This window comes from Borostomias antarcticus, assembly GCF_949987555.1.
Source record: "Borostomias antarcticus genome assembly, chromosome: 8".
Lineage (NCBI taxonomy): Eukaryota > Metazoa > Chordata > Actinopteri > Stomiiformes > Stomiidae > Borostomias > Borostomias antarcticus.
Window position 1 is genome coordinate 13,932,434 of NC_140241.1, and position 14,369 is coordinate 13,946,802.

The window sequence follows — 14,369 nt, forward strand, 5'->3', positions numbered from 1 at the left end:
AAAAGTGTTAAATGCAGATCAGGGAGAAGTAGTCTGAGCTTTCTCATGAGAGGATCTGAGCTTCCATTGGCTGTCTGCGTCGTGTTCTGTGATGTCCCTGCTTGATTCATGTGTCTCTCTCTCTCTCTCTCTGTGTTCTGTGATGTCCCTGCTTGTCTCATGTGTGTTTCTCTCTCTCTCTCTCTCTCTCTCTCTCTCTCTCTCTCTCTCTCTGTGTCCAGCTGTTCTCCATATTTCTGATTCACTTTCCAACAGACTTTAAATTTGAATATCCCCGTAATTCAAATGCAAAGATTCAAGTCTTTTATCTGTCACATTTTTTCCATGAGTCATCATATTTTTTCTGATGATTTTGCTTTGATTTAAACCTTATGAGACCACATATTTAAACCTTATGAGACCACATATTTTATCATAATTACTATCTACTAAAAATCAATATAAGTTCTAACAGATCACAGATGATTCCTAGTAAGTGCCTATTTGGTGCAAAGCTTAGCAGTCCTGCTCACATATATATATATATATATATATATATATGTGTATATATATCACATATATATACACATACAGGACTGGTGAGCAGGACTGCTAAGCTTTGCACCCAATAGGCTCTTACTTATATTTATTATATTATTATATATATATAATAAAACATTGCTCTGGGAGACCACATACTGCGCTTTCATACTCAGGCGACACAAATTATTGTTTATGTCAGCAAGTGACAGTATTGCATATTTGTGCCTGGTTGATATCGCCACTCAAAGGCAGATGGCAGGTTTCGCGCACAGGACCTCATCACAATAAATCAACTAGCTTGACAGGAAATATATACCGCAAAATGACCTCAGCCAGGGTCAACCAATCACAACCTCTGACCTAGAATGACCCCTGTCACATGACGTGGGGGAGGGACTCACCGCGCTGAGGCTGGGGAGGAGGCTGACTGCAGTGTCCAGGGGGAAGGGGAGGAAGTGCTTCATGCCCAGAGAGGGCTGGAAGGCGGGGAGGGTGGGGCGCAGCAGGGTGGGCAGGACGCCATTTTGACACGCGTTACCTGGAAAGAGGAGGAGAGAGAAGGGGGCGTGCTGGATTAGGTGCTTGTATTAACATTGGTTAAGCAGTGATTGTCCTCAGTCCAGTGGAATACAGCAGCCTGTATGCTCTAAGATGCTGCTCCAATTTCACGGTAATCATTATAATTGCTGGAGCAGAACCAAACAGCAGTCTAAAAAGACACGGCGCTCCACCACTTATCCCTCTCAATTTAACCTAGCAGTGTACAGGAATGTTTTCATTCATTTCATTTCAAATCTTACAGAAATCGTCTATAGTCTACTGCAGCTTTAAAAACCTATATCCAGTATAAGTGCTGGGAGTTGTGTCTCTCCCTCTCTGTGATGAAAGCAAAGGCATCAACATGCAAACAGTCTGATGTTAATGTGAGTGATTCATGCCAGGTCACTGTAATCCAATTATACTTTGCTCTTTGTTTTCCCATAAGTGAAGCACTTTTCTAAGAGGGCTGGTCTCATGTTGATGGGCTCTATGAGCTGATTCAATAATGAAAGGAACAACAAGAGTAAATACTTCATTTTTATTGTCATCTGAGTACAAGATGCCAGCGAAGGGCTTGAGAAAGCCAGGAATGAGAAACAGCACAGCTATATTTCAATCAGGGGATCAAAACAGCAAAGAAAACTCTACCAGCCTTCCAACATTAGGAATTAAAGAAACCATTCGTTAAAAAGCAGTAATTAGAACCAGAGGGCTGAAACCGCTGTACATTTTAACAGCAGAGAAACTCCAGGCCAGCATGACTCTTAAAGCAGAGCATAATATACCATATGAGAACACTGGCTGGAGACACATAAAAACAGGGTTCCACACTCAGGTCCGCAGGCAGGGGGGGAGCAGAGGGGAAAGAAACAGTCGTAAAAACGAGAGGGGAAAATGCTTCTCTGTCTCTTTGTCTCTCTTTCTCTTTGTCTCTCTCTCTCTCTCTCTCTCCCTCTCTCTCTCCCTCTCCTCCCTCCATCTGAGCCATCTGTTGTAGCGGAGCGCATGCCGACCATGTGTGGACATGTCCCAGCCCCTCCTGAACAGAGCCTGTCCTTCACCAGCTCTCTGACATGCTGGCCTGACGCCATCCCTCAGACATGCCGAGCCCTGGAGGAGCCATGTCGCCATCCACACATATATAAGACCAAAGCCTGTAGAAACAGCCCAGCCCGCGGGCCGTGGGGGGGGAGGGCAGAAGCGTGCTACAGTATCTCGCTGTTAGTTTTGTCAAAACACAGGTTGATGAAAATGGAGAAGGGAGTGTATCTCAGTGTTTTGGGACTGTGCTTGCTTGAGATGAATGAAAAAGGTTGCCGCAGCAACGGGGGTCTAGCTCCTGTGGGTCTGATCAAGCCCCGCCCCTTTAGATTCTCCAGGGTTTATTTACTCACCCCTCAGCAGGGCTTTAGAGAGACCAGCCCCCTAACCCCTCACAGAGAGACCAGCCCCCTAACCCCTCAGCAGGGCTTCAGAGAGACCAGCCCCCTAATCCCTCACAGAGAGACCAGCCCCCTAACCCCTCAGCAGGGCTTCAGAGAGACCAGCCCCCTAACCCCTCAGCAGGGCATCAGAGAGACCAGCCCCCTAACCCCTCAGCAGGGCTTCAGAGAGACCAGCCCCCTAACCCCTCAGCAGGGTTATCTGAGAGACCAGCCCCCTAACCCCTCAGCAGGGCTTCAGAGAGACCAGCCCCCTAACCCCTCAGCAGAGAGACCAGCCCCCTAACCCCTCAGCAGGGCTATCAGAGAGACCAGCCCCCTTACCCCTCAGCAGAGACACCAGCCCCCTAACCCCTCAGCAGGGTTATCAGAGAGACCAGCCCCCTAACCCCTCAGCAGGGCTTCAGAGAGACTAGCCCCCTAACCCCTCAGCAGGGCTTCAGAGAGACCAGCCCCCAAACCCCTCAGCAGAGAGACCAGCCCCCTAACCCCTCAGCAGAGAGACCAGCCCCCTAACCCCGCAGCGCTCAGAAGACAAGCTCACAGAGTTTATCTTCGTTTCCCTCAGTCGTAACACGATCACAGCGATCTCTGCAAACAAGTCCTGACACAAGGACACATTCCAGTATGTATCCGTAGCTCATGGAACAAGTGTTTCAACTCTGTTTTGAATAATCATCTGTCATCACCCTGATGTGGTGCTGGACTCCTGAGTAGGCCTACGACAATGTTTTACACCCACACCTTAACCAGCACTTAGGCCAGTCTACAGTCACTGTTGATAGCAGAAAACAGTCATTAATTCAACCAAAATATGACCTACCCCACCATTTCACCAATTAAAAGTTATACCGAATCAATAAAGGTCCTGGAGTGTGTTCCCCTACAAGGAACACTGAATTACCGGTAACACTTTACAATAAGGTACACAAGAAATGAGTAGCTACTGAGTAACTAATGAGGAACCTAATGATTAGTTAATGAGTAGTTACTGATTAACTATGAGATTAGTTAATGAGTAGTTACTGATGGGAACTACTGTATATACTGCAGTAGTTACTGAGGAACCAATGATTAGTTAATGAGTAGTTACTGAATCATAATGATTAACTAATGATTAAGTACTGATGAGGTAATGAAGGACTACTTGTAACTCATGATGTATGATGTCTGACTTTACAATAAGGTACACAAAAAAGTAACTAATGATTAAGTAATGAAGGAGTATTTTGTAACTATTCCATATCATGCACCACTCTAGTGGACATGTTTATTTGCCCCAAACGTGTTTATTTGCGACCTCATCATTACTTAATGAGTTAGCTTCATTGCTGGACTAATAGATCTATATAGAATCCTGGTCGGACAAGAATAGCCTAAGCCTAACCAATCACATTGAATCCTACAATCACATTCTGGGCTTTAAAATCATGTGTTATATTTTAACTGTACAATAGCCGAACGTCCTTCATCGTTATCAAAACGAGATCGCTTTCGCCTATTTACACGACAACGGAATCCAGGAAAATGTGGTGTGACTCTACCGTAAACGGGGTGAAATGTGGTGTGACTGTATCCTTAAACAGGGGTGACACGTTGCCGTGTGACCCGAGCCTGAGAGGCTAGCAGCTCACAGCCTTCAGTAGGGAGAGGTGACTACTCTCTGCCTTAACACTGCCTTAACACTGCCTTAACACTGTTTTAACACTGCCTTAACACTGTTTTAACACTGTCTTAACAGTCTTAACACTGTCTTAACACTGCCTTAACACTGTCTTAACACTGCCTTAACACTGTCTTAACAATGTCTTAACATTGTCTTAACACTGTCTTAACACTGCCTTTACACGGTCTTAGCACTCAGAGGCTATCAGAGTTCAACTGTTTTTATTTATTCTGTAAAGCACTGTGTGCAACATAACATTACTTGTATGAACAGTGCTATATAAATAACCCTGCCTTTGACTAACCCTAACCCTGCCTTGACTAACCCTAACCCTGCCTTTGACTAACCCTAACTCTGCCTTTGACTAACCCTAACCCTGCCTTTGACTAACCCTAACCCTGCCTTTGACTAACCCTAACCCTGCCTTTGACAGGTCATAGCCCACTAGGGACAGGTGATTTGTGCTGGTTTCTGTCAGAACATTATCTGGGACCTCTGAGATTTGGATGAGACCTGTTTGATTGGATCTGGCACCTTGTTTGTAATGATCAAAATGTCAAAATAAATTGTGTGTAATATTTAATGTTAACTGCTCTATCATTATTTTATTTCCCTTTGAAGTTACTGGTAAATGACTTGCTTGCCTGTTGGATGCCTGACAGAGATGTGACAGGTTTAGGGTTAGGGCGTCGATCACTGGGGAGCGGGAGTTCGGTGCACGCGTGGGTGTTTTGAGTAACGAAGGCTACGTCATGAGCTGTAAAATGTCAAAAAGACAGTCACATTTATTTCATTTCTTCAAACCAGTTGGAACCCTTAGCACTAAAGCAGGCCAAAGTCATTTGGGCAGAACAGGGTGGCAAACGCAGCAGGTAGGCTGCAGCAAAAGCAGCTGTAGAAAAATCAAATGCCAGCATGATTAAAAGAACCAGATTGCTAGAACGAGAAGAGGGAAGACGAGGAGGACGTGGAATCAGGGAGAGACGGGGAGATGAGGGCGTGGTAGTATACTGGCCAGTGATTTCATGCTTTTTGGTGTCATTTTGGCATCATGATTACATTACTCTAATTCCCTCAACTAAGCAAGTGGGCGTTTGTGCTGTGAATTGATGAGTGGCTATTCTGGAAACTCATGAGTCCCATTGTTGTGGGTATGACTGACATATAGACTGTGTTCTGGGACCTCCTGATTTACAAATGAAGCACTGGAGGCTATGAGGTCATAACCATTAAAGCTCATGAGATCACTTTTTTATAGTTCAATATCAAGGCTCCGAACAGGTTCAAGGAACGGAAACGAAAACTGAAAACGAACGGTATTTTTACGAGGAACAGAAACAGGAACGAAACCGAAATGGTCTTTAATTGTTCCAGAACAGAAGCGTTAATTTGAAATCTTTAAAACCAGTTAATAACGTTATTTTTTTGTTCTTTGTAGTAGGCATATATAACTTAAAATAATTTTAAAAAAGAAAAGAAAAAAAAAGCTGAGCCTTTTATGGCCGAATAGGCTAAATTAAATTTATTACATTTGTAGCCTACATCTTGTCCTGTTTTTGTAATGTAGCCTAGGCCCCTAAATCTGTTATTTCACAGTCAGGATCTTAAATGCTTGCTTAGCGAAATGAAGAGATTTAGATATTCCAACAACACACCATAGCCTAGTTCAGACGTTTATGGTATGGTTAGAGATTATTAGCGTGTGGATACACTCGTAGCCTATACCATATAGGCCTAGTGCCATCTGAATAGGCCACGAGTAGGCCTAACGAAGCGCTCCGTTGAATGGCTATAACTTCCAGTCAGGTAAGGGCTTTTTATCGGCCTAGTGATCAAGAGATAGGCCTATTAAATGTTTTGCACTAAATTATATTTGCTGTCGTATAGGCATACAAGCAGCAGCAGTCTGGTGGATGGCGCTGAAATGTGTATTGTCACAAGGGAATATTTTTGTTTGCTATCTCAACTCAACTCAAATTGTATTTATAGAGCACATTTAAAAACGATTGTGGTCGAGCCAAAGTGCTGTACAGGTAGGTGGCAAGACATAAGTTAATACATAATAAACAAATAACAAACCATTATAAAACGAAATAAAAAAAACAATGGGCCTACAGGCGCAGAATAAAATAGCTTGCAGCAACAGTACAATAAAGTATTTTTAAAAAGGATGATGAGCTATGATGATGACTTATGATAGACCTGCGCATAGTTTATGGTGTGGATTAAGGGCATACGGGAATAGGACTAATGTTGCGTATTTCTTGTAAGATAATCAACAAGGCTTCACTATAGCACACATCACCAAGGCTAATATTGTTGGCAATAAGGCCACCACAACCCTAGACTTGTTGATTATACCTTACAAGAAATACTGTAGGCCTATAGAGTCTTAATAGGCTAACACCCCCGAACGGTGAACAGAACGTTATTTTTTTCGTTCTTAACCGGTTCAGGAACGCTATGTTGGTGGCGGAACATGAGAATGTAAACATTAAATATGCTGGTTCTGCTCGGAGCGAACCGATTGCAAAATAATTTCGTTTTTAAGCCCTGTTCAATATTCACCTTTACTTGCTTTTAGGTTATGAATTGGCCTTAGCAAGACCCCAAAAATCATTTTCATGACATGAGACTGCATGAGACCCTGTGAATTTATCATTTTGGAATTTCGGTGTACTGGCTAGTACACTGGGGGGAAATCTTGTGGTGGAAACGGAAGTGACACGTTTTGTGTGTCACTATATCAGGAAGATAACAAACACTTAGCCCCGCGAATGTATCTACATGCACAAGAAATAAGTATTTACCTGCATTGAAGCCATCCTTCCAGAAAGGAGCTACAATCTTCCAATCCAGTCTGCTTCACCCACATTTGTTTTCATATTTTTTCTCCATCATTACAGTGAGTGAGTGGGGGATTGTGGGAAGTGTGGTTCTTAAAACGCAGGGCCAATTTTATCACGACCAGAGAGGCTGCCAAAGTGCCGAGATATCTCATGTAGCTTTAAGTAGGAAGAGATGACTACTCTCTGTCTTAACACTGTCTTAACAGTGAGAGGCTATCAGGTCATAGCCAGCAGGGATAGATGACTCTCTGGGGTTAGGGTTAGGGTGACTCTCTGGGGTCAGGGTTAGGGTTACTCTCTGGGGTTAGGGTTAGGGTCACTCTCTGGGGTTAGGGTTAGGGTCACTCTCTGGGGTTAGGGTTAGGGTCACTCTCTGGGGTTAGGATTAGGGTGACTCTCTGGGGTTAGGGTTACTCTCTGGGGTTAGGGTTAGGATTACTCTCTGGGGTTAGGGTTAGGGTTAGGGTTACTCTCTGGGGTTAGGGTCACTCTCTGGGGTAAGGGTTAGGGTCACTCTCTGGGGTTAGGGTTAGGATTACTCTCTGGGGTTAGGGTCACTCTCTGGGGTTAGGGTCACTTTCTGAGGTTAGGGTCACTCTCTGCTCAGCAGGCAGCGTCCAGCTGTAAAGAGTCACACGCACGGGGTCTGGAACCACAGAGACGACTGGGTGGGTGTACAATGTGTGCAGTGTGCACTACATTGTGTATGGCGTGAGCGCATATGTGTGTGTGTGCGTGCGTGCGTGTGCGTCACAGATGCGTCATTTTTAAAGGACAACAAGCACCACAAACTTTAATGCTGGTCCAAAGGCATGAGATCAGATTGCTTTTCATGTTCATTGTGTCATGCTCCTGGCTGCAGAACATGTGTGTGTGTGTGTGCGCGCGCGCGTGTCTCCTTTTAGTGTGTTTGATGAGTTAAGCGTGTTAGTATATCAGGACTTGTGTGAGAGTGCTCTCCCCTTGACAACTAGGCGACTAGAGCTTGATCATTGTTCAGACGCTCGATCACTAACCGGGTTTCCATCCACCTCTTAAAATTCCCATTTTCCCAAATTCTGAAAAAAAAACTTGAGTTTTCCCAAGTTCTCCCAAGAGCCATCAAGTTTACAAAGAATCTCTCCATCTCGTCGTAGTTCAGTACAGACCTGTGAGTTGACCAAAAAGTTGTTGACATGAGACGCTCTCTTAACACTACAAAGACTTATTGGACGATTGTGGGTTTTCATTTGCACATAACTAGGCTATATTTTAATAAAACATTGAAGTCCGCCAGTCAATGACTTTTCCTAAAATGGTGTTATGTTGCACCCCCTATTGTTAAATATATTCTAGATCATTCAAATAAAAACAATATTGTGTATGTTTTTAATTTATACCTATATCAGCCGCCAGCTGTTCAATGAACGGCTATAGGGAATGCGCAGTTTCGCGCTATGTACAGCCTATTATATGCACAGTTTCGCGCAATGTAGGCTATTATAAATAAGTATTATTCATTAGGGGAGCTTGGACTCGCTGGGGACTGGTGGAGAGACGCATAGTCTACAGAGCCTCCCCAGTTGGCTGAAGAGCTGCGCGCTCTGGTGTCCAAACAGCCACCGGCGGCACCCCTCGCAGTGTCCACAGAAGAACACCCCCCAAAAAATACCTGCATGGTGAAGACAAGCTGCAGCAAGAACAGAACTGTCTACCAATGCACAAAGTGCACCAAAGCTGTCTGTGGCAGTTGCACTGCCAAGGTGCAGAGGATATGTGCGAAGTGTATTTGAGCTGCCGCTTCAACCGTGCGTAAGAGCAGAGCGCATCAAGTCGTGTATAGCCTACAACTAGTGGCCCATAGCCAATAAAACGGCTTATTGTTTTATTCATAGCCTATATCAACTAGATAATTATTAATTTCATTACATAATTATTCAACATCTAAGTTCTATGCTGCATCTGTGATCACAAGACGCATAGGCCTAGCCTACCGTAAAAAGCGATCCGTTCTCATATATTAACTTGGATAATTATTAATTAGATAATTATTATGTATCTACGTTCTATGCTGCATCTGTAGGGCTACAGTAGGCTAGGCTTCTGTTTTATTTGGATCCTTGGCCAAAATGCTGTTCTTGTAGGCTAGCCGTTTTATCGTTCATCCTTTTGTGAAGTGTAGGCTATACTGTTATATTGTTAAATTGTGAAAATACCATGTTGTTGTGTTATTTTATTGCCATATAGTCATTGTGTTAGTAGTATGAAAGGACAAAAGTAAGCCTTGAGTTGTACAGTACAATCCTAAGACCGTATACAAAAAACGATGCGTTCTTAGGCATTCAACGGCTACTGGCCGATATATATAGTAAGCCGCGGCGGTTCTAGTGTTAATTATGTTATTTAATTGCGCCCTCTTCTTCTATGGGTGTTTTTTGCATTTTTATTTTCATTTTCACAAGAAGCGCCACCATATTGGGAGTCAGCAGCTCGACCTGCTGACTCCCAATATTCGCAAAACAAAACTGAATGGAAACGTGCGTATTCACATTTTCTTTTGCGGATTTTCACAAAATTTGCTTAAAATTTGCGATACATTTGGATGGAAACCCAGCTACTGATGCGTTTCCACTGAACGCGAAGCAACATTTTCGAGGAGAACGGCAGGAGGGGGAGGAGTTAATCACGGCGAAACTGCGATTGACACGAAATGGGTGAATCGAGCGAGAATTACGCATTCGACTGAATTAAAAAATGTGTCGCCTGGCGAAAGCCAATCACCTTCAAGTATGGCTAGACACGTGCCACCACGGTGCATTCTGGGAAACTATTTTAAAGGGACACCATGCTAATGAACTAGCTGTGTCTAGCTAACTAGCTAGCAGCGTTGGTGTAATCAAACACACTTGCTGTGATGTCGCAGGAAATTACCTTGTTCCTTTTTCAGGCGAGTGCGACCAAATCCACGTGAGGAAAGCCAAGCCAACTTTCGCTTCACATTCGGTGGAAAAGCCACTTTACTCCTGCAGCAGTGTTGAAAGAGAGAGAGAGTTGTCTGGAGGATACAGACTGTTGTTAATAATTATCAGATGTTCTAGCCCCGGCTGTCGGGATCCCCTCAGCTTTCCTGATAAGAGCTGTTCCTGAGAGGCTGAGGTTCCAGAGAGGCTGAGGTTCCTGAGAGGCTAAGGTTCCCCACAGCCGGAGAATGGCCTCACGTCACGCGATGCAGAACCTGCAGCTGCCGCGCACCTCTTCTCGCTGGTTCCCTCTCCTCGCTGGTTCCCTCTCCAAATCAAATATCACATTAGGAAGGACATGAGTTCACCAGCACGTCAAAGACATTCATGTGCCCATTAAGTGGATTGTGGTGTGTGTCTCAGTGCTTTATCTGATTGTCTTCCATGACCCTGTCTTTGTGGAGCACTCTGTCCTCATGGGTTCCTCTAGAGCTCATCTATCAGGAATACAGTAAAGGAGCATGGTCATTACCAGGCTCTGTGATTCACACAAAAATCACACCCAGGTGGTGAAGTAAGCGGCAGTTTATGAGGAATCTCTACTGCCCTCTGCTGGTTGATGGGTGTAAATCTCATGCTACGAACAGACACACGGACACACTAATGGACAGACAAACACACGGAGGGAAGGAAGAACAGACGGACACGTGCGTCATGTATAGAAGCGGCTGCACTACTTAACGTACATGTATGTACAAGTAAGAAACATATTTCCGGCATGTCCACATACATCTGCCCTAGCCTGTGGGCTACAACCTCCATGTCCTTTAAGAGGTTTAGCCTAGTTGTCCCAGAGCTAACTGCGGCGTTGCTAGCTGTGAGCATGTGTCTCCAGGCTCTGCCTCCAGCCCCCAGCGGTGGAACGCGCTCTGCTGTCGGGACTCTAGCGCCGCAAACCTCCATAATAAACACAGCTGTCTCCTGAACACCATCCAATAATCACTTCCCTTGCCCCCCCTCTGTCATGTGAGGTTAACCAAGGAAACGTTAACGTCGGCACTGGTAAATTGCCGACCGCAAATGCAAGATACAACAGACAGCTCGCTATTAGGCCTCAGAGTCGAACACTAACGTCTTATGATCACAGCTGCTCACCGAGACAGACGGCTCCCACTTTATTGTACTTTTATAGGTCCTTTTGACTCCATTTGGACTCCATTAATGACTGGTCTGGTGTTTGACAGGAAGAGGCACGAGGTGTAGCACCCTGTTTGATTCCTGGGTTATAAAACCTACATTTCAGGGGTCAGATTCTCAGAGTAAATGTGTGTTGTGTGATGTGGTCTCTCACACACATCACACCGCTTTACAGCTACACCACCGAAGAGCACACACACACATCACACACACACACATCACACCGCTTTACAGCTACATCACCGAAGAGCACACACACACACACACACACACACACACGCATCACACTGCTTCACAGCTACACCACCAAAAAGCACACATCTATCTATCTATCTGAGTATTATTGTACATATTTATACGGTATGTATTTGTATATGTATATATTCTATATTTCACACATACTTTGTATATACAGTATTCCTTGTTCTCTATGAAGTATCTTCGCTACTATGTTAAATGTTCATTCCAGGCTGTAGTTTCCCGCTGCAGAAACACACATTCCTCCCACGGGGATCACAGTCATGTGCACAATTATTTACACACTAACACTGGAGCTGAAGACACAAAGTGCACAATCTGAAACTCATGTACCAACTCTGCTGAACTACACACACATGTCCTGCTTTACACTCAGATTTCAATTCAAAACCACACTTTTGTGAAAACGCTTCACATAATTCTTTATATTTTGCACAATCTTCCTGAATAAAATCTCATTGTTCACATAGAACACACTGCCATCCAAATGGATACACTAACATTTCCAAGCCTGTTGTTCCATTTACAATCAGAGCTTCAGCAACACTGTAAAAGGGCCACAGAGGAGCTCCTGGTCTGGAGAGACAGAGGAGAGAGAGAAGAGGAGCTCCTGGTCTGGAGAGACACAGAGGAGAGAGAGAAGAGGAGCTCCTGGTCTGGAGAGACACAGAGGAGAGAGAGAAGAGGAGCTCCTGGTCTGGAGAGACACAGAGGAGAGAGAGAAGAGGAGAGAGAGAAGAGGAGCTCCTGGTCTGGAGAGACACAGAGGAGAGAGAGAAGAGGAGTGACAGAAGAGGAGGAGGAGGAAGGGTTCAACTCAACGTGAGCTGTTTCTCAGTTGCATCCATCATTTGGACTTTCAGAAATGAGAATAGGTAAGACATGTACTCGCCTTGGGAACTGTATTCCTATAGTCAATACAGTAATCTACACTGTTGTTACTGCAGTATCGTGAGTATTTCACTGTTTTAGGATGTTTTTCAGAGCTGAGAGTTTACTGAACTACAGCGTGGTGGGAGAGACTGGAGGAGGAGATAGACTAGTTATTTGAGTTCATTGTTTTTACTCTTTTTTAACCTATTTTCTATTGTGTTCTGTTCTATTTAGTGTTTTGTTCTATTTAGTGTTCTGTTCTATTGTATGTTCTGTTCTATTTAGTGTTCTGTTTTATTGTGTGTTCTGTTCTATTGTATGTTCTGTTCTATTTAGTGTTCTGTTCTATTGTGTGTTCTGTTCTATTTAGTGTTCTGTTCTATTGTATGTTCTGTTCTATTTAGTGTTCTGTTCTATTGTATGTTCTGTTCTATTTTGTGTTCTGTTCTATTGTGTGTTCTGTTCTATTGTGTGTTCTGTTCTATTTAGTGTTCTTTTCTATGGTGTGTTCTGTTCTATTCAGTGTTCTGTTCTATTGTATGTTCTGTTCTATTGTGTGTTCTGTTCTATTGTGTGTCTTAGCTTTGATGTATTAGGCTGCAGTATTTTGGGGGAAAATTAAGTTACTGTATTTGTGTTTTTTTATATTGAGTATAAAAACATTTCATAATTCATTTTAGTGTTTTCCATTCAGACTAGTAGTGTTTTCAATTCAGCACATCAGTGTTCAACTGGTGCTTAGAAGTGTCAACTCATACTCATATATGATGTCTGTGTGTGTCATTTAAAGGTGTCCTATTATGCTAATTTTCAACAATTAACATAATATATTAAGTCTTTGGGGTCCCCAAAACATGCCTTTGAGTATCTTTGCTGAAAATACCATTCAGAATAAGCGTTCTAGCATGCCTCTATACCCCTCCGTTGACCACGAGATCAGATTGAGTGCTTTTCTCATATGCAAATGAGCTCAGCTAAGAGCAAGTCGGCAGGCTAGAGAACGAGGGCTGTTGACGGCGCTATGCTACCTCAAATATAGCTGGCTAGCCTGGATCATCCACACTCAATGCCACTGTGACAAATTTCGTTGTCCTCTCTCCCCGACTAAACATGATAGCGCTAGTGCCCATGTTATTATCGCCATGGTTGCATGCTGTTACCTCTAGCTACATTCGTTAGCTAGACATCAACAGGCTATATGACACCATTCGACTACAAACAATAAAAGCTATAATCTGTAGGCCGAGGGGAATCCAATGATGTCCACTTCTTAACATTTGATCATTTTTAATGACTCAATGAACTAGTACTCTACCAATTTCATTCCACTAACGTTAATCTAAAATATGACGAGATGAGCATCCGGATTGAGGCAAAAGGGGAATTTGTTCGTGTTAGCTAGCTAGCGTTAGCACTATATGCAAACACACAGCATAATTACTTACAGTTTCTGCATAATTTCCACAGACAGTTGGTATTGCTTGATCATTCAGAAAGAGTTTATCTGAAAATCCTGCATTGTACTGACCCAGGTTGGAAAAGCAATCGGGCAAAAAATCCTTTGAGCTTGGGAGACGATCTGCTGTGCTGCTTAGTACATCCAAGAACAGAGCATTTTCCGTGCGAAGACATTATGCTAGCTAGCGACTGTGACATAAAGTGACACGGGAGATTTGAACGGCTTGCAGGGACTGACTTTTTTTCTAATGTTTTCATTTCGACTGACCACAACAAAATGAATGGGTTGTTTCACTTCATACTTTGTGTGTTAGTAGGCCCATCAGAGACTCAAATGTACATGCAAAAACAATGAAAAAGTTAGTTTTGCAAACATGGACCCCTTCAAACACAAAGTTCCATTTTGTGAAGTGTTAAATTTGTTTGAAGGTAAAGTGTCATTTTGCAGGAGATGTGTTGGGTTTTTAATTTTGTGTGTGTGTGTATGTGTGCGTGTGTGTGTGTTATGTGTTGAACACGTGAGGAAATCTCAAAATCTCAGGTTTTCTTTCGTAAAATGTGTTTAAACAATTGAGAAAAACGGCATTGAAGTACATATCTATCTAACTACACAGTATTGAAGTAC

The 14,369-nt window shown here is 43.4% G+C and overlaps 1 protein-coding gene across 1 annotated transcript in view; it reads right to left on the minus strand.

Annotated features, from left to right (window-relative positions):
* znf385d (zinc finger protein 385D) overlaps positions 1 to 14,369 on the minus strand; it is a gene marked incomplete at both ends in the record, with an annotated part of 65,853 nt that overhangs the window by 49,647 nt on the left and 1,837 nt on the right. Inside the window, 2 exons of the mRNA XM_084442481.1 lie at positions 924 to 1,060; positions 1,848 to 1,863. Coding sequence (XP_084298607.1) covers positions 924 to 1,060; positions 1,848 to 1,863 — 153 coding nt within the window. The remainder of the gene's footprint in view (positions 1 to 923; positions 1,061 to 1,847; positions 1,864 to 14,369) is intronic.